This window comes from Borostomias antarcticus (genome assembly GCF_949987555.1).
Source record: "Borostomias antarcticus genome assembly, chromosome: 5".
Taxonomy (NCBI): Eukaryota; Metazoa; Chordata; class Actinopteri; order Stomiiformes; family Stomiidae; genus Borostomias; species Borostomias antarcticus.
In genome coordinates, this window is record NC_140238.1 from 12755995 (window position 1) to 12775900 (window position 19906).

The window sequence follows — 19906 nt, forward strand, 5'->3', positions numbered from 1 at the left end:
CCTGGATCAGCTTCTCGAAAAGTAGGCCTTTTCTCTGTGTTGGCTCTGCAGGTCCCATCCCATTCCCATTAAGGCATTAATGTCCGATTGTTAAAAAGATTGCCATGAGCATGAGAGGTGTCAGTCTTTTTTCTGTTGGTAATTTAGCAGTGTGTAAATATTCTTGAATGCAAGCAGCAACAAAAAAACATCCGTAAAAAGCAGCAGACAGGAGGACAAAGGCACTCTTCCAAAAAAACACTTTAGTATAAAACAACCAGAACCAATGTTGATGTTTTCCGTCAGCAGAGAACGACAAAAACACAATAACTCACAGATTTGCTTGTAAAGTGTTCACATTCTCACGCAAAAACATTTACTGTAATATAAATATTTCATTGAAAAGTCCGGGGGCACTTTTTCATTGAAAGTGGGGGGACACAAGGTCCTAGTGTCCCCCTTGTTCTGGTGCCAGTGGTGTTGGAGGGATACTATATTGTTCACAGTGTTTTCTAGGCATGTCAGGCCAATTATGGCTGAGAGGAAGTTATGTGTGTTGAGGGTGGGGTGATGTTTTTGTACTCCGAGGGATATAGTTGTGTAATTCTAGTCCTTGTTGCTAGCTAATCTGTACTCTGAAAATCTGTAGAATTTGTGCATTGTGTACTGTTTTTTTGTATGTAAGGTAGTTGGTGTATTTGCTAATTATCAGAGCAGGTTGTTTTGCGTGTCTGTAGATGACACCAAATAATTTGGGTGATGTGCACCAGGTGCCAGCACAGCAAGCATCTGTCGCCTGGAACGATAGATATGATTACAGTATCATGGTAACACTTAATTGAGACACCATTACCTCCCTACTTACCAATGACTACGCCTAGCAGATCATTCCATGAAGGTGAATGACAAGTCTGACAAAAAAGAGTGCTTTGAGGAATAAGGTTAACAAAAACAAATAATTGGATGAATATCCACTGATTAACAGCCAACATTATAAAACCATCATATTGGAGACCAACAGTCAGTGTTGGAGTAAATACATTCTTAATTAATTCAATAGGTTCATTAGGTTAATACAGATTCAGGAGATGGAATGGAAACACCTCCTTCAGAATATATACTCCAAATGTATCCCATCCCATAACTGAGATTACATTTACCCTAGTCTGACTCAACGGATGTATGTTTTGGCAATAAATCTTGTAATAAGTTGTCACACTGCCCAATCAGTGGCGAGACTGGCGACGCAAATTAATCTGATTCGGGCTGAGAGATTCTCTTGGCACCAATCAGATTCCATCCAGACTATTTTGCAAGAGCACCGTCGTTGTGTCCGGGGCTGGCTCTGCCCAAGACGACTGTGAATAGTTTAAAGAAATACTGCGTCCCCCCCCCCCTATTGCAGATATGACCAGCCAGACCTGTCTCCGGCGCTGGCACAGCATAAACGAAGTGTGGAGATAGGTCTGGCTATGCGAGACTACATTTATCCTAACCCTGTCTGGGGTCAACCCTACTTCTTCTAGCTCTTCATGAAATCTTTACAAATTTGGTTCCTCAAGTACACTTCATTTTAGTCAAATATTTCCACATACTTTTATTATGAGGTACAGATTAGTATAATAATCTCATAAATAATCAATAATCATATCCGTGTATTGCTTGAATATAAGACCGCGCAACACCAGTCTGTTTCACTTCTGTCGGATGTACCACTCGTGCGTTATCCTGAAGTCCTTGCGCTCGTATGTTTTCTTAATACATCAGACTTAACCATTTTGAGCGAACCTTGGCAAATCCTTTTAACTTTCGATTAGATTTATTTCCACTACACAACCAGCCAGCAAGGGGTGACCAAGTAAAAATTTGGAATGTGAGCTTTAATTCACTTACACTAACCCAGGGGTGTCAAACTCAAATACACAGTGGGCCAAAATTTAAAACTTGAACAAAGTCGTGGGCCAACATTGAACAAATGAAAATTTTAATATGGACCCAAACAAGTTTTGCTTTAACATTGAATATGCACTTATCACTTTCGCTTTTGGTGCGCATCAATGGTGTGCACTAACATATGTGAATACACCCTCAGACACAAGTGTTGGTGCTCCATCTGCTCAGTAGAGAAGCTTGTAAAACCCTGACTGTCCTACAGCCAGGCACACAGACAGACAGCCGGCATGCAGACAGACAGCCAGGCAGACAGCCAGGCAGACAGCCAGGCAGGCAGACAGACAGCCGGCATGCAGACAGACAGCCAGGCAGACAGGCCGGCAAGAAGGCAGACAGGATTGAATGAACAGGAACAGAGCAAACACAGCGGCCGGCTAGGTCAACACAGGTGTCTCTATCACAGTGAGACGTTACATAACGTAAAGCTTCTGTTTTCTGTTTGCCTTTCTTTTTGCCATTTTTAAGAAGGGGTAACACGGTTACAGTTGTAGTATGAGATTGCTATGACTACTGTCACAGAAGAGAGGGCGTTTCTGGGTCCTGTCTTGATTGACGCGCCAAAACCACAGCAGAGCATTATGGGATTTGTAGTATTAGCGGTGAATGCGCTGTATAATACTGGCGGGCCAGCTCTAGTAGTCATTTGGTATTGCCTCGCGGGCCAAATATAATTACACTGCGGGCCAAATTTGGCCCGCGGGCCAGAGTTTGACACCCCTGCACTAACCGGACATCTAACCGGCTTCTCGCTGTTGTCATATCGAACCTACGCCGATAGCCCCTCCCCTCCAATATCAAAGGCTAAGTTATTCAACAGGACGTTCATATTTTACCGCTGTAATTAACTTGTAAAATGTGTGCCGGTTGGCATACAGCTAGTAGTGTTTAGAAGGTACTTAGAGGAAGGGTCAGGTGTTGTCTTTTGCGTATAAGTCAACAAGAGTTAAACATAATTGGTCACCAAAGTGCATACTGTCCATGTTCCTTGGCATTAAAATGACTGGTCGATGCTTACAAAATGAGTGCTGTATCAGCAATTTATGATATGCTAGCCTGCTGATACTGTGATGAACCAGTCTGGTCTACTAGAGGTCTACTGTAGCAAGAAGAAATCAAAATGCTGTATCATTCCTGACAACTGTGGTAAGGAGATAATTTGGTAAATATGATATTATGATAGTGTTTGGTTGAGAATTTTGATACTAACTGCAACTTTACAGTCACCCTTATCCAATTATATTACAGTATATTACATTCCTAGTACAGCAAATGTGATCATAAGAATATCTTATTTTAGTACAGTAAATACCCAAACTACAGATGTGGGAACATAAGAATGTAACTTGACCCGCGGTATTCTAACAGGCGCTTTACAGCATTCCGCACCACCGCTCGCCTGCCCATAGGGGCGCAGTAATACCACTCATTGACCCATTGCTGTAGCTCATCTCGCACATTAGATGAGCCTACCGTTCTCAAACTCCTTGTTCTCTGTCTGGTTGTAATTTAATTATTACGAACAAAGCCTATCTATTTATAGTTTCTATCTCTGTAAATGTCGCCGGGTCTATATCTGTTAACTGTCGGGACAAGTAGAAGTTTAATACATTAGGCTGACTGAGTGTTCTCATATGGAACATGGCATCAGGACGAGTAAGATGGCTAACGGAGATGACCAGAGATGTGTTTGAAATGGTTCACTCACTCCCTATTCCCTATTACCATGGATGTATTGAGTGCGACTCATAGTGAACTACATGGGGAATGATTTAACAGTTTTGGGACACATGGAATGTAACTGCGTAAGATATTCATGACTCAAACAAGCAGACGCGCCGATCACTGATGGCAGCAGGTTGAAATATCAGGTAGTATTCAGGTTCCATGTTTAGTTGAATGATAAATCCCATATAAATGGTTGGAATTCTAATGATGTGCAAGTGTGATTTTGTCAACTTTAGTGCTGTCTGCTAATAGCAGGCTGTGAAGCTGCACGATAAGACCGTGATAGCAAGTTAGCTCACGACAGCAGCTTCCATAATATTAACGGTAGCTGTCGGTGGCTAAAAAACAGATAGCTAACTTTACAAAGTTGATTCCTGTAGCTATTTTGATTTTGATGCTATTAGTTCAACTTCTGTTTCTCGGGCAGGAACAGAGACGAACTCGCATTAGCAGCAAAGCAGCTAGAGGAATGATCTTAACATTAGCTAACTGCTTTAGCTACTGCTAGCTACTGTCTTCTTCACTTCTCCTTCGGTAAAACTTGACACCGTTGTATTGTGGTATTGTGGAGGGCTTAGGCAGAAGCAGGAAGAGAAACCACTTTTGCCCCATATAAGTAAAATAATGGTCTCATAAGCATTTTTCGATTGTAAAATTGTGTTCACTTGTTTTAGTTTGCAAACATATGCAATTTTCTTAGCATATCTACTGGCTACATGATAACATAGCTGCAGGGGTGCGCGAGTGACATTTGGGCAGAATGAACAGGTGAAATGAAAGCTCTCGAAGAGATCTTTCTAATGCTATTGGTCAGCTTTGTATGTAGTTTTACTGTGAAAGATACATCTTGAATGCAGTCAAGACAAATTATTTTGCCTCTTAACTTTTGTCAAACCCCCTGGTTCCAGTCAATTGGATTATAGGCTATAGGCTACTTTCGTTTACAATGACGTTACTTTATGAACACAAATAGCTTAACCTATAGGCCTACATAAAAACAATAGCCTAAAATCATGTTTATTTACAATGTATTTTCTTTCGTTGATAGCATGCCAATAGTTAGGGTGAGGAAAACGACGCGCGCGCGGTCTCTTTAGCCCTGAGACCATCAGGCAGGCAGCTCAGGAGGTCGTTGAAGGCTATATATATTGTCATGATATTATGTCTAATAATACATTCGTTGAAAGTACACAGGCGGATCTACTATACGGAATTGGACCGAGGAGTGTTCTCATATGGAACTAGGCTGCACACGCCCGCCCGCGACAAGAGCTGAATTGTAGTCAGCTTTCCCCGCTGCGCGCAGGACGCGTGCGTCCCCCGCTGATCCGAGCGAGAACGCAGGCGGAATGTCGCTCCCTGTCTGAAACGGCCTTGACTCCTGGAATCCCAAGGTCTTTCATATTGAAATTCTCTTGATGGTCTGGTAAGTTGGGAGACGTGTTAAGGGAGTGCATCAGTCGTGATCCTTGACAGTAGGCTACCAGCCTGCGCTGCGCTCAGCACAAAGTTGGATGAATGGATGGACTTATTGGAATCGTGGAAAATGTTGATTGCGCTCTAAAATCATGAAAGCATAAATGTAAAAATGCAGCAACAGAAGTAGTCTAGATGAGATGGTGGTTTAAATGAATGGCAACACGTAGCCTAGAGGAAAACATAAATTGAGACTGGTGATAATGCTGATAATCTACAGTAGGGCCTACCTCTGGCTGAGTTCATGGTTACAACCATTCATCTCTTACACATGGGCCTATACAATACTTGCACAATCTACTTTGGACGTTAAATCCATCTATCAATCAAACTAGCGAATTCAATGGCCGGTCATGGCAAAGCACCCGCTAACGCAGGCTACCCCACGATCCAGGGCTAGGAAACCGGTTCATCCAGTTTATTTGAATATAAAAGAATTTGGGGGGGGGTTACAATAGTCTAGTCCAGGTTCGCTGGCGAGTGACGAGCTAGTCAGATGGCGCATGCATGTGTGGACATTGTAGGCCGATTCTGTAAAACCTAAAGAATAAAAGTAGGCTACGTTCAACATTCATTGGAGTGGTCCAGTTGGATAGGCTAGTCTATTCTAAATAAATTGAGGACCTGTATTTTCAGTGTTTGCTGGTAGCGAATGCCACAGACAGACAGGAAATCTCTTCGTTTCATTGTTTCATTGTTTGTGCTCTGTATGCACAAGATAGTTAATGTTCGGATATAATTGGCAGTAGGGCGGGAAAAAACCCTATCAAAGGCCAAGATTAGAAGGGATTTGAAGATGTAATTGGTCATTTTAAATGGGCCTACTTTATCTTTTGATGCCTATTTGAACGGACTGCATCGATCAATGCAATGACTCTCCATGTTTTTCAGTTTTACCCTTTTCATCAATAAAACATCATTTTTACATTCATGTCTCAACCATTATTATCGAATTATCTAGTTGATATATGAATAAAACAATAAGCCGTTTTAATGGCTATGGGCTACTAGTTGTAGCTATACACGAGTTGATGCGCTCTGCTCTTACGCACGGTTGAGGCGGCAGCTCAAATACACTTCGCACATATCCTCTGCTATAGCCTCTCACAGACAGCTAGGTGCACTTCATGCATTGGTAGACAGTTCTGTTCTTGCTGCAGCTTGTCTTCACCATGCAGGTGAAGACAAACAGCCGGTGGCTGTTTGGACGCCAGAGTGCGCAGCTCTTCAGCCAACTGGAGGATGTCGCGTCTGGGGAGGCTCTGCGTCTCTCCACCAGTCCCCAGCGAGTCCAAGCTCCCCCAATGAATAATACTTATTTATAATAGCCTACGTAGCGCGGAACTGTGCATATAATAGGCTGTAGCCAGCGCGAAACTGCGCATTCCCTATAGCCGTTCATGGAACGACTGGCGGCCGGTATAAATAAATAAAAACATACACGATATTTTCTTATTTGAATGATCTTGAATATATATATATTCAAGATCATTCAAATAACAAAATATTGTGTATATTGTGCATGTGAAGGCACTCACTGTCAAACCTGCCGCTATCTATGCACAAGATAGTTAATGTCCGGATATGATTGGCAATGAGTGATCTTTACTCATGGCGACTATGTCAATTTTGTATGGATCCACAAGTCGATCAAGCTTATTTTTTCTTTGTATCGTGCTGAAGCCATATAGCCTACTGCGCTCAGACTTGGCTACATTAGCTGGTGCCCCGTCTTCAAATTTACTTCCGGGGTTTACGAGTAGCCTACCATTTGAATGCGTTCCAGAAACAAAACGCAAAACCCCCACGTTCACCATATCTTTACTTACAAATATATTTACAATACTGTTATTTTGCGCATTTGACCTAACAGCCACCACGTCTTGACCCGACGTCAGTACCGAGATAGATAGGCTACTGTAGGCCTAGATATAGGTGTTCGTAATAATTAAATTACATCCAGATGAAGAAAACATGTGTTTGAGAACAAGGTAATAATAACAATTAAACGTTATTTGTATAGCACCTTTCATACAGATAAATTCAGCTCAAAGTGCTTTAAAACAGAGCATTTAAATTAAAGAATGTGAAACTTAATGATGCTTCATTCGTAGACTATAGGAGAAAAACAGAGCCCAGCCTGCTAAATCTACTCAAAGACGCCACCTGGCGGTGGTGCATCACTAAAACGAAATAACACCCGTCTGAAATCCCACGAGATTTCCAACGGGATTTCCCTGCCAAATACCGCGACGTGAAATGCTGCAGCATGTGACATTTCTAACTTCCCACATCTGTATATACTGTAGTTGTCTTTGTAACAATCACTGGTATAAAGTGTTCTTTGGGCATATGTTCACATATCCAGATGAATACTTTAAAGCAAAAAAAAAGAATTTGCACAATGTTACATGACTTCTTTTCTTCATATAAAAAAGCAAACATAATTGCCATGAAGTCCCGTTTTTCAAAAAAATTGTTATTCTAAAATGTACATGCACATTCTCATAGCAGTATTATTCTCTCTCAAAAGGCTTAAGACCATCGTGAAAAATAAAGACTAGCAGCATTGCTCCCTGTCATGTCAATCATTACTATCAGGTCACTCCTATAACGACGCTCTGTTCGGTCACAGCAGCCAAGCTCTGAGAAGAACAATCTTTATTTGTCATACAGCACAGAACGTGAAGATTAAATGTTCTCTCTGCGCTTAACCCATTCCAACGTCCTTCCCCCAAGGGCAGCCGGGAGCAGACATAGGCAGCGTGCAGGGGACGCGCCCGGGGGCCAACCAAGTAACCAAGTGCTCCTGTCCGTCTTCGCCATGGACAGACAGCATGTTTTTAATATCGGGTCCTTTATGGGGACCCGATACTCCTTGCGAACACAGGGAGAACGTGCGAAATCCACACAGAAAGGACCGGAGACCTTCTTGCTGTGAGGCAACAGTACTAGATACTGCGCCACCGTGCCGCACGTGAGTGATTTTGGGGTTCAGTTTCTTGCTCAACGCCAGGATCGAACCAGGGACCTTGCGATCCCCAGCCGGCCGCTCTACCTGCTGAGCTACGTGCCGCCCGTCTCTGATGCTTGTTTGATTTCTATTCAGATCAGTATTTCTAATGAGGATGGTGGTTTGACCCAAGGGTAATAGATAGAGAGGGGGCTTGGAACACTGAGCTCCAGCACCCCTGCATACACACCCATAATGACAAGTTATGGGCCGTAACACTCCTATTTTTACCAGGTCCATTCTCTATGCACCTGGTTTATAATTCATTCCACCACCACCACCCCCCACCACCCTAATGCATTTGGTGTGTATGGGACATGGGTTGACATCCACAGAATATTCAGCGGTGTAAGAAGAAAAAAAAGAATATTCATGGCCTGTTTTTTTCATTTATTTCTCAACATGGTAGCAGCTGAAACTGAGCTGACAGATATCGGTCTCACTGGACCACTCACCACAGCTCGAGAAGGAGAGTGGGGCCAACGTGGTTCATTTACAAAAGGTAGAGCCTTTGGATTTGATGGAGACATGGGGCTGCTGATAAATTGATGAATGATTGAATCCTAGTGGACTGTAGGCAGATATTTAAAGAATAGGGAAGACATATTTAATATAATACAGCACAGCTGTTCCATTTACCTTGTCCCTATTTAGAGTATCGGAAAATCTTGTACTTTTAGATTGGCAGAAGTGCCTGCTAAGGTTGGCGGCAAGGCCAATGAAATTCTCAGTATATGAAAATAAGCCTACTGCAGTATCATGCTTTCCAGGTACTAGTGGTGGAAAGTTCTTCACCAAAATAAATGTGTGACAGCTTGAGTAAGTTTAAGGGGCCCAGTGATGCATGTCATTTTGTGGCTGGGGAAACAGGAGAATAATGGGAAAACGGCAGAGGAACCCTAGAAATGTCTCAAACAGCTAGAGGGCCCACTTTGGGCTAGGTGAATTCATTGCGATCTATGACTCATACACTTGCTAGTCTGTCGTGTAGGTGTGTGTGTCTGTTTTCATGAGCTAGTTAATTATTTTTTTGACCTACGGTGTCCTCAAATTCTAAACAGGGACCATGCAATTGAAAGCAGAACCTCATAACAGTATGTTTCAGCTACTGTAGTATAGCATGGCGCTTACTACATCAAGGTTGTTAATTTGATTCTTACTGGAACCATAGCACCTTTGTACATTACCGTAGTAGATATAGTTGTATCTAAGCAGACCTGAGGTCTTTAATTAAATTAATAATTATCTAGATGTTCTAATTTTCCCTCACATTTGGTGATTTCTGCATAATTGTGGGGTTTGTGAAGGCCCTGGCCGAGAGGACTGAGGAGCTGATTCAGCTGTCCTCTGACTCCGACAAGTCTGTTCAGGAAGGGGAGAACAAAGAGTAAGTGCCTTATCTGTCGCAACACATCTGCCTTGCCAGCCTCATACCCCTGGCAAAGTCAGGAACTGTCTTCCAGGAATGCATTTCCTTTGATGATTTTACCTAATTTGAATACCACGCTGTAGTTTTAAATTGCCACTCCCCAGTTCTAACAGTAACTGTCTATAGACCACCCAAAAAAATGCCCTACTATTTAGCGGATTTCATTCACCTCTTGAATTCTATGGACTTATATGTTACCGGACCCTCTCACAACAGAGGTCACACCCTTGACATTGTGATCACAAAGGGTTTTAAACATGTTGTATCAGTGACCTTAACATCTCTGACCATTTCTGTATTTTCTTTACAGTATTGCTAACCAAAGTGTAATTAGCACTCAATGCTTTGTTAAAGCAGTAATAAGCGATTCCCTACTGCTAGATGGCAGTAAGAGACTTGTCTACAAAGACCTAAAATGTGTAATATGTACATTTAAGGAACGGGAGCAAAGTTACAGGTCGTAATTTGACAACAGGCAAAAATGCTGGAATAACAAGACGTGGCGACTGACTGGTAGGGGGAGTCATTGAAGTTGGATGCTATTAGGACACTATGGCTCAATGAAACAGTCTGATATCAGGTAGTTTTAAATTCGTTTTGAAAAATGTGGAGGGAAAAATTGTTATTGCAGCTTTAAGAGGCACTATCTGAACTCTGAAGCAGCTGATCATTTTAAAATAATTATGAATGCAAATAGTGTAAAGACAGACACAGATTTAGCTGCTGTTATACAGAACGTCTTTATTTAAGACTTGAAAAAAAAAAACGTAATAAAGGTCACTGGGAACCATCAGGGTGCAGACATCAATGGAAAAAAAACTTTCCAAATACTGAAAACAAAAACAGTCCCAATTCAACAACCAGAGTACCACCCATACAGTATACTACTGGAACAGAGATTGATCTCTCTCTCAGACACACATCCCTTTTTCACATCATTATATCTGTATAGGGAGTGCTGTCAATGGCAGTGAATACAACAGTTGTATTTGTTTCGATTAATTTTAAGGAAAGCACTTTGCGCCAATGTGACCCTTGCTCTATTGCACCGGCCTCTAGTGAGGTCATCTGTGACACTGAATACCCTCTGAATTCCAGTGGAACCAAGGATTTGGGTGATTGAAGGCTGAGTAGGTACTGAGTGTGCTTTGGGATTCAATGTGTGTGAGGGCGGGAACAGCCTTGTTCTTATGTTTTGTCTCTTCTATTACTAAGTTAACCTTTTCTCTGCAAGTTCCTGAGATTGCATAAATGTTTGTGTTTATACATTTTAACTATTCCCAAAAACCTATGTGTTATTTGGTTTAATCCACTTTCTGCTTGTGTCGTGTAGGCATATTCGTCAGTGTGTGTACGTATATACCAGTGGCGGCTGGTGACTCAAAAAACTGAGGAGGACAGGAGGAAGAGAGGCGAACCGCCCATGGGCGCCGGGGGGCACTTTCCCTCAGTCAGTTATTATTTGAAATATCAGCTTTCAAATGTGGATCTACAGTCAATTTTATCATATGGAAAACTGAATAACACTTTCTTTAACTACATGCAGCATTTATTTGTCATATTCATGATAAAATATTACAAAACAACAATAAAACATTGTAAGCAATAGTTGTTGTAATGGATTGTACAAAAGAAAAGGAAAGAATTGATATTGGTGAGGTGCTGGAGAGGTTAGGTGATATATGAAAAATGTTTTTGATTAGGGGACACAGGTGTGCTGGCTCTCAAACAGTTTGTTGGCAATAGTTTTGACAACTGGACAATGGAATATATTGCACAGCAAATGCAGTATCCAACAGTTTGCTCATGGCTAGCTAGCAATGGTACAGCTATGGGATTAGCTCATTTGGGTTGCTGTCAAAGCTGCCACTCTTATGTTGCTATAGCCTACAATTATCAGAACAATATGAACATTCAGTTGAAAGTTTTCCATCCACCCATCCATCACTGGATGAGGAATAAGCACCGCAAAGCGATCAATTCTCACGCAAGCAGGAGCCAGGCTGTTCACTGCATTTCTCCGATCCGGTGTTGCGACCCAGTCTCTAGAAATGTTTTGGACGAGTTGCCGACAGTTTGCGCCTCCAGCCAATCTGCGTGCCTATGCCGTAGTCTGAGTGCACCTCGTAGCCCCCGTAGCTAACGTTACCGGCTATAGCCAGCCAGTGGGACTGTCGTGTTCAGACGGCTCTAGCTCAAAAAGTATTTATGTCAGCTTAGATATTTAGATGGCTAGAATCAAATCAAATAGACGAACAGTTTGATGTATAATATGTCCCATAATACTTTCGGATGTATTATATTATGGAGCTACGAACACACAAAAAGTCTCCAATGGCACAGGGAAGAGAAACACAGACATCAACGCCGACTCAATCGGCCTTCACTGTGGTAAATCTGAAATCTGGAATGTGATTGGACTAACAAAATGTCAATCATTAAATCCTGTTCAGAGTACTGTCCTCCCTTGCGGTAATTTTTCAGCGTTTTGGCCAATCAGAAATTAGCATGTAAAAATTGCATTATATTGATGGACCCCTAAGGGACACCCCCAAGGGAGGAATTCCTCCCTTCCATAGATATCTATGGGTCCTCCAGCTGCATGTTATAGATGTCACTGTTGGAGCTTTAGAATTTCAATAATGGGTTTTTATCCATAGGGAAAACCTGATGTATGAACAAAACTGAGATAATATTAAATATTAATTATAAATAAATAAATAAATGCATATTTATATTTTAATCCCTCTCTTCTCTCCAAAAACTGAGGAGGACTGTCCTACCATTGACTACCTCAATGGACGAGCCTCCTCTGGTATATACACTCTATTTCTCTTTCCTAAAAAACAGCCTCTAACCTCCTCTCCTATTGTCTCCGATCTCTCTGTCTTTCTTTCAGGATCACGACCACAGCAGCCTGCATGATGGACTTGCGTAGATACCCACTGGATGAGCAGAACTGCACCCTGGAGATTGAAAGCTGTGAGTGGCGTGTGTGTGTGCGTGTGTGTGTTTGGATGCCTCATTATTAGAGCTAAGAATAGGGTATTATTTGACACAGTATGCATTTATTACACATGTCACAGAGTAATGCTTGACCTATTTTAATTATTCTTAAAACTTGAAAAAATTATTATTTTCTCTCTCTTTTTTTTTTTTTTTTTCAAATCACGGGCTTTATAATACATAAAACATTGTTGCACTGCTTATGTTTCCCATATGTCATTTTCAGGACAGTATAATCAGAAATGTCAAAGAAAAGACTGAATCAAATTAAATTACCAATCCTGGTCCCGTTCCACCTGGTCCGTGTATACTCTCACATTTCATTTCTAATCTAGAACAATAGGGACAAAAATAAAAGGATGATGGACTACGTATTCTCCTTCATGCAAAAATAACGATTACATTCTATGATCACATTCAGACAGTGCACTCCCCGTAAATTATTTACAATTTGTATATAAACAGGTTTTGGCACAAAAAAAAGTGTTGGATACAGAACCTACTGCTAACAAACACTATTTTCTTTCTGCAGATGGATACACCACTGATGACATTGAGTTCTACTGGCAGGGTGGGAGTTCGGTTACTGGGGTGGAGAACATTGAGCTCCCCCAATTCTCCATTATAGACTACCAAATCATGTCCAAGAAAGCAGTGTTTGCCACAGGTAATTATAGCAGTATAGAGTATGTTATACTGTAGTTTTTCAGTGTTACAGATTTGATCAAAATCACTTTACGGTGATTATATCTGTTCCAGGATTAGGGCCAATTCTGTTTCAACTGAGTCTTGAACATAATTGAAACTCCAATTTGATTACACATCCCCATACAAAAGAATGAATTACATTGGAACCATATTTTCATCAATTGCAATTAAAGTTAATCATTTTACCTCACAAATTCATAGAATAAGAAGAAAACCGGCCCTGTCCCTATGCTGTTGTATTACTGTAGTTTGATGTTACTTAGTTTATCTATGTACTGTGCTTCATTTCTCAGGCTCCTACCCCAGGTTATCCCTGAGTTTTAAGCTGAAGAGAAACATTGGCTACTTCATCCTGCAGACCTACATGCCTTCAACACTGATCACCATCCTGTCATGGGTCTCGTTCTGGATCAATTATGATGCCTCTGCAGCCAGAGTCGCCTTAGGTAAGTGTGTTGGGGCCAGTCTTCAGACTGTACATATTATATGACTGGGTGCATATCATCTGTGGTTCATTGTTCCCATAAACAAATCCATTATTGTGAGGTCAAAAGTCAAAATGGTCAGTGGTGTTAGTTCCTCAAGCCAAAGAATGCACCTCTCACACCCCTTTGGTTGGCACAATATGCTTACACACAGTCCTCACTGGCAAGGTGATAGGCAGTCCTCTCAGCGTTGTACTCACTTGCAACCACAATGTATTTCGCAAAAGTGTATACTCACACAAAGCTGCATAATCATAGTGTATATGTGTTCACACAGTCACCAATGTGTAGTGTATACTTATTATATTCTGAGTACTCTGGATAGAGTATACATTATACTCATTAACCGCTCGTTAGGCTTTGTGTACACATATACACTTGCATAGACATCACATATTATCTATTTAAGCACACTATTGCATATTTAAACATAGCCCAATAGACTGTGTAAATACTTGCACACATCTCCTGGGGCAGAATGTACAATTACACACTCAACCCCCTAGGTATTGTCCTTACCCTTCTGGACTGAGTACTTGCAAACATCTCAAAACTCCCAATACTCAAAGAGTGTGCTCTGCCCCCAAGCCAGAGGGCAGAGGGAGTACATACTGAAGCCCCTCATGCAAGGTATACAATACATGTTCCTCTTAAGTGTAAGACACCAGCCTACAGTAGTGCAATAGGGCTTGGGGTGTGGCTGTGACAGCCAGCTGTACACAATACAGTATATCATTTTACCAAGGGGTACGAAAGTGGGGCCTCCAAGTCAGTTTCAAAAAGCTTGATAAATCAATTAGAATAAAAAACGTGATTGAAATAAATGGATGTACAAGAGTTGATAATTACATTATATAAAAACAATATAGGCCTACTGTGTACTGCAGCTCGTTTGTACTGTAGATCTGCTGGCATAAAGTCCAGTTAACTAAGTTGATTGAAATTACTGTAACTAAAAAGCACCCGCTGTACATGTTGACACACGGGCAGTGCCGGTTTTTGACAGCAGCTCCCTAAAATGGAGCTATCTGGCTCGCTTAAGAGAAAAGCCAGAGAGGCAAATAAATTGAGGCCTCAGTCCCAGAGTCAAACATTGAAAAAGCAATACATTAGTCAAAGCGGAGAAAATATAACATAGTAGGTCAACTTGGCAAAATATTTGACTTGATCCAAACAACACCGGCCCTGTCAGGTGAGTTAAAGGTTGGGATTTTCATACAGCGTAATTGTGTCGCGCAGGTCTTCATGTGTGCAGCCAGTGTAACAGCAACATTGACTACAGTAGACATCTATCACCAGTGCTTCACCCACGTATTATGCACACAGGGTTTTCAAGCCTGACAGTGCCTGTCCACTGGTCTTCCCAGAGACATCCAAGGTTGGCTGCTCGGTGGGGGTGCCTGCTGGTGGAAGCGGAATGATTTTGGAAGATTTGACTGGCATTTCATAATTATACTGCCGTTTCACAATGTTTTTATTGTATGCAATTTATGTTACATGCATTACATTGAAAATTCATGGATTCGCTTTGCTTCATATCCCGTGAAAGAATATGGGTTTTATATCGGCTTCTGGAGCCGGTTGCACCAGTAGTTACTAAGTAAGTGGTGACTAGGCCTAGTCATAGCCTAAGTGTTGACTAACTCGAGATTTAGTCACTACTAAATTTAAATGGGTTGCACCACTCACGACTAGTTCCTAGTAACAACTAAATATTTACACCACCCTGGGAGGTGGTGTAAGTGATGACTAGTGCGAGAAAGTAGCGTCTTCAACTCTGCTATTAGGACGGAGGTGGGCTGAAACATTGTAGCTAAATCTGTCGGTGGAAAAAAATTTTTTTTTAGCAGATGTCTTAGTTATATCAAGATTAAGCTAACTATTGGCACCGGTGTGCTTATTGGTGTCATATTTAATAAGTTTGAGTAATTTCACGATCGAGCTAGCTAACCACCTTTAGCTCATTTGGCTCAGTTGCTGGTTAGCGATGAGAGGCGGAGTCCCAGCCCAGTTGATAACTCTCCGTTGCGGGTTGGGGGCATGCAACGGTCAGCTGGGATCCTGCATCATAGTTAACCAGCATCTGGTCAGTGGACTGTACCAGGCAGCCTACGGTATGTCTGAATCAAAGAACGTTATCAAACAATCTTGGGAACTAGCTGGCTAGGATAATTTAAGCATAACAATCCAACGGCTAACTCCCCCAAAATAACCCCTCCACTGCACAAGCACCAACCCCAATAATAAGCACAAGCTACCGAGTGCAACGTTAGCCTTGCTAACGGAGATAATGAATTTGGAGGAGAGTGTTGCAGCTGGTGCTAAACGAGGCAAAGGAAGAATATTTAGTGGACTATTATCACAGCCATTTCACAGTTGGGATTATACAGAAAGGTGAGGATCGAGCCTGTGTTGGATGACCAACTCAAATGCCTGGCTAGCTCAATATTGTTTAGTTTAACATGAATCGTATGCGAGCCGGAGCCCGTTGCTTTCACTGGATGACTCGAGAAGCATGCTACATTTATCTCGCATACTAAACATGTTTTCGTGGAGTAGTACAGGTATGTACTAAATCGCATGTAGTAGGCGAGTTGCAGTATGTACTATATAGTATGTAGTATGGACATTCGGACACGGGCCCAAGCTCCTTGGTAAGGGCTGGGTAAGGGCGATCAACCTCCTTGTTCACATTTTTACTTGCTTACCGATTGGCTATTTGGATCCTGCCGTCACAGTAATACAACAACTTTTTTTTGTAACTAGTTAGTAGTTACTAGTTAAGACAACGCCTAAATTGTCGTGGTGCAACCGAAATTAGACACCAACAAATATGCGACTAACTAGTAGCAACTAAGAGTTTAGTCAGTGTTTAGGCGTGACTAAATGCTTGGGTTTAGTCACAAGATAAGACAAACTGGTGCAACCCAGTCCTGATTTTCTGGGCAGTGGACAGGGGTCATGGTGCAGTATACTGTATCAGCCCTGTTTGTATGGTGCTGGTGGACAGCTCGGTCAGAGAATCACTGTGACTGAGAGCACAGAGCAGGCTATTGGTCTTGCTGTATCTGTAATCTGGAATGGTCGCCACTGTTGTGTGTGTATAGGGTGTTGCAATAAAAAGCAGCAATAATGGGGGCCAAGCACAATGAGTGCATCAAAGGCAACAAGTCCAACACACAATATCCACTTTTGAGCCATGTGGTCATTGAAAAATGCTTATATCAACATTAAAATGTAATGAATTGGCGATTTCGTATCCAACTACTAAGTTGTATGCCATGACCTACTCATAGAAGCAATTTGAAACCCATATGAACACAGGGGGCGCTACAGCAATCAATTGTGTTTTTGCTACTTTTAAGCATTTTAAGTTGTTATAGCGCCACCCTGTGGCGAATCAGCTTCATTTTGTTTGTATCCTTACAAACACAGAACTAAGTCTCTGAGTCATTGGTCTGCAACAGTGATATAACCTGAGTTTGAGGTGAGAGTTGAAATGCACAAACAAAAGCAACACAATTCAGATCTCAGTCCATAAATGCAAAAAGTTTTGTTACAGGAAAATTAACTTTGTTTTTGAAACCAGATTCATAAGAATGTATTAAAATAACATAAATACAGTAATTATATACTACATGCACAATAATTGTATAAATAAAAATAGTGTGAGGTTTAATATCATTTGGCAAACATTCAGTACATTGATGTCATGTTTAATGTTCAGCAAGCATCTTATACTCAGAATAGAGTATGTGCAGTTCTTGGAAAAACATGAATCGCATGCTTATGTAAGTGAGTCTTATGTTTACCCAAGTGACATAGTTGCTGTTAGTGAGACATGTACTCATCTACTAAGTGATGAGTACATCATACGTATATATATATATACTATGATCTAAGAAAAATATATTTTTTGTAGTTTTGAACACACAACTCGGCTTGTAGGAATACTTAAGTGATTGCATACAAGTATCTGTATGTACAAGATACAGGTACCATGCAAATCAAATGGTAACTTGGGACTATACTCATGCATATACAGAACTGAAGTGTATGTAATTTAATGTATGAATATGAAAAATGAGAGGTGAATTAACAAGTGCACAGTGAACCTGTCCACCGCCACCGATAGTGCATGTCGTCAGCATGTGCAGTCGTTGAATGTGTAAGTGGAGTGGGATTTCATATCTTAGATGTATCTATAGAGCCAGCATATAGGCCTGCCATATTTTTTTGTTTGAATATAAAAAGAACTTCAAGCGATTTGAACTTTATATAGGACAAAAAAATATGTAATGAAAACAATGTAAAAAAAAAAACAGGCCAGGTCCAGAGTGGCTTATGTGCGTTGGCTGGCTTGTTTCTGTGCAGGACTGGTAGGACGGTAATGTCTGATAAATAAAGATGGGTCTTGTCACATGGACACATCAGTTCCAATGCTTCCAATGCTAATCCAGCACAATGAGAGCGGGATAGCCAGTTAGCTCATGGGCTCACAACAACTAGCAGCAGCTTCCATAACATTAATGGTAGCGGTCAGTGGCTAAAGCAGTTACACTGATGATTCCTGTAATGTTGGCTATTTTGCTGCAATGGGTTCAACTTTTGTTTCTGGATAAAAGTCATGACTTGCTGTTTTGCACTTCTCTTTAGGTGGTGAATAAGTAGACCCAAGACACAGTGGGTTATTTGGACATCTACTAGGATATTGATATTATATTGATATGAAAATATGAAAGTAAAGTATTTGCCCTTAGAAGTTAATTGTAATTAAAATGGTCCTTACCTAAGTAACCTAAGTGTAGGCAGACTTGAAAGGTCAATTGTAATAATATCATGAATGAACAATTGTAAACATAGTACTCCACAGAATAGGTAATACTCAAGTCTTGATTGAAACTTTTCCTAAATGCTTTATTAAACATACAGACATGCACATTAAAAGTACCCATAAGTTGTTATTTTGCATGTGCTCTCAGGACATGTTGTGGTTGTGACCATCTTTGTAAAGAAGAGAGGCATGTAATGCACATGTATACAGTAGTACAGAGTCAGTTGTCTATTGTATAGACAAGGTGTTCAATTGCTCAAGTGTTGTCAGGTGTTGGTTCGAGTGTACAGTGGTGCATAGTCAGTTGTCTATTGTATAGACAAGGTGCAAGGTGTCACGTGTTCACTTGTTGGTCCAGGGGGTGGCATGTGTGCCATTGTTATAATGAGAGTGAGGGCCTATGTATAGTACAACCAGAGTACTATAAACGGACAGTCTTCTTCTGAGCTGCTGGTTGGCAGGGGGCTTCTTCCAGGCTACTCTTTGGCAGGGGGCAAGTGATGTCTTGAGCCTCATCATAACAGAAGTGAACATGTGACACCTTGCACCTTGCCTATACAATAGACAACTGACTCTGCACCACTTGAATCAACACCTGACAACACTTGAGCAATTGAACACCTTGTCTATACAATAGACAACTGACTCTGCACTACTGTACACTCTATCACTTGAATCAACACCTGACATCACTTGAGCAATTGAACACCTTGTCTATACAATAGAGAACTCACTCTGCACTACTGTATACTACTGTACGGTATACTTTACATGTTATGTAATTGCACTGCCTGTATCATGGACACAGTCACAGCCATCCATGATCAGATACTGCTGTCTGGCCATGTCCAGTCCAGGTGGGGCTTGCACCTGAAGACCATCTTTGGGGGGGCTGGACATCAGCGTTGCACAGCAGCCGACACCTGACTGGTGTTGCATCACGGTGTTTTCTGGCCTCAACCACACCAGGCATCCCAGCATCAAAGCTGCAACAGAACAGAAGAATTAAAATATTGGCCACAAATAAAATACAACCATACCATGTCCATAAAATGGAATAGCTAATACATGACAGTGATAATTACCTGAAGTGCTGGTAACTCTTAATGTTTGGGAGCTTTTTGAAATAGCTACTCAGATGTTGGTGCCAGTTGTAGCTTTCAACAAGCACTGTGCCGTCCTCAAGTCTGACAAGCTGTGGGTTGTTGACTTTCTTCACAGGAGCGCTGTCTCTCACCACCCCAGCAATGTCAGTAAAAGTGTCCACTCTGGTCTTCCTTCCTGATCAAGCCAAAGCA

The 19906-nt window shown here is 41.4% G+C and overlaps 1 protein-coding gene across 2 annotated transcripts in view; it reads left to right on the top strand.

Annotated features, from left to right (window-relative positions):
• The window catches only part of gabrb1 (gamma-aminobutyric acid type A receptor subunit beta1), a gene marked incomplete at both ends in the record, with an annotated part of 116814 nt that overhangs the window by 51177 nt on the left and 45731 nt on the right, over positions 1 to 19906 (top strand). For both annotated transcript variants that reach the window (XM_084438543.1, XM_084438544.1), the window contains 3 exons: positions 12475 to 12557; positions 13114 to 13248; positions 13583 to 13735. In XM_084438543.1, coding sequence (XP_084294669.1) covers positions 12475 to 12557; positions 13114 to 13248; positions 13583 to 13735 — 371 coding nt within the window. The remainder of the gene's footprint in view (positions 1 to 12474; positions 12558 to 13113; positions 13249 to 13582; positions 13736 to 19906) is intronic.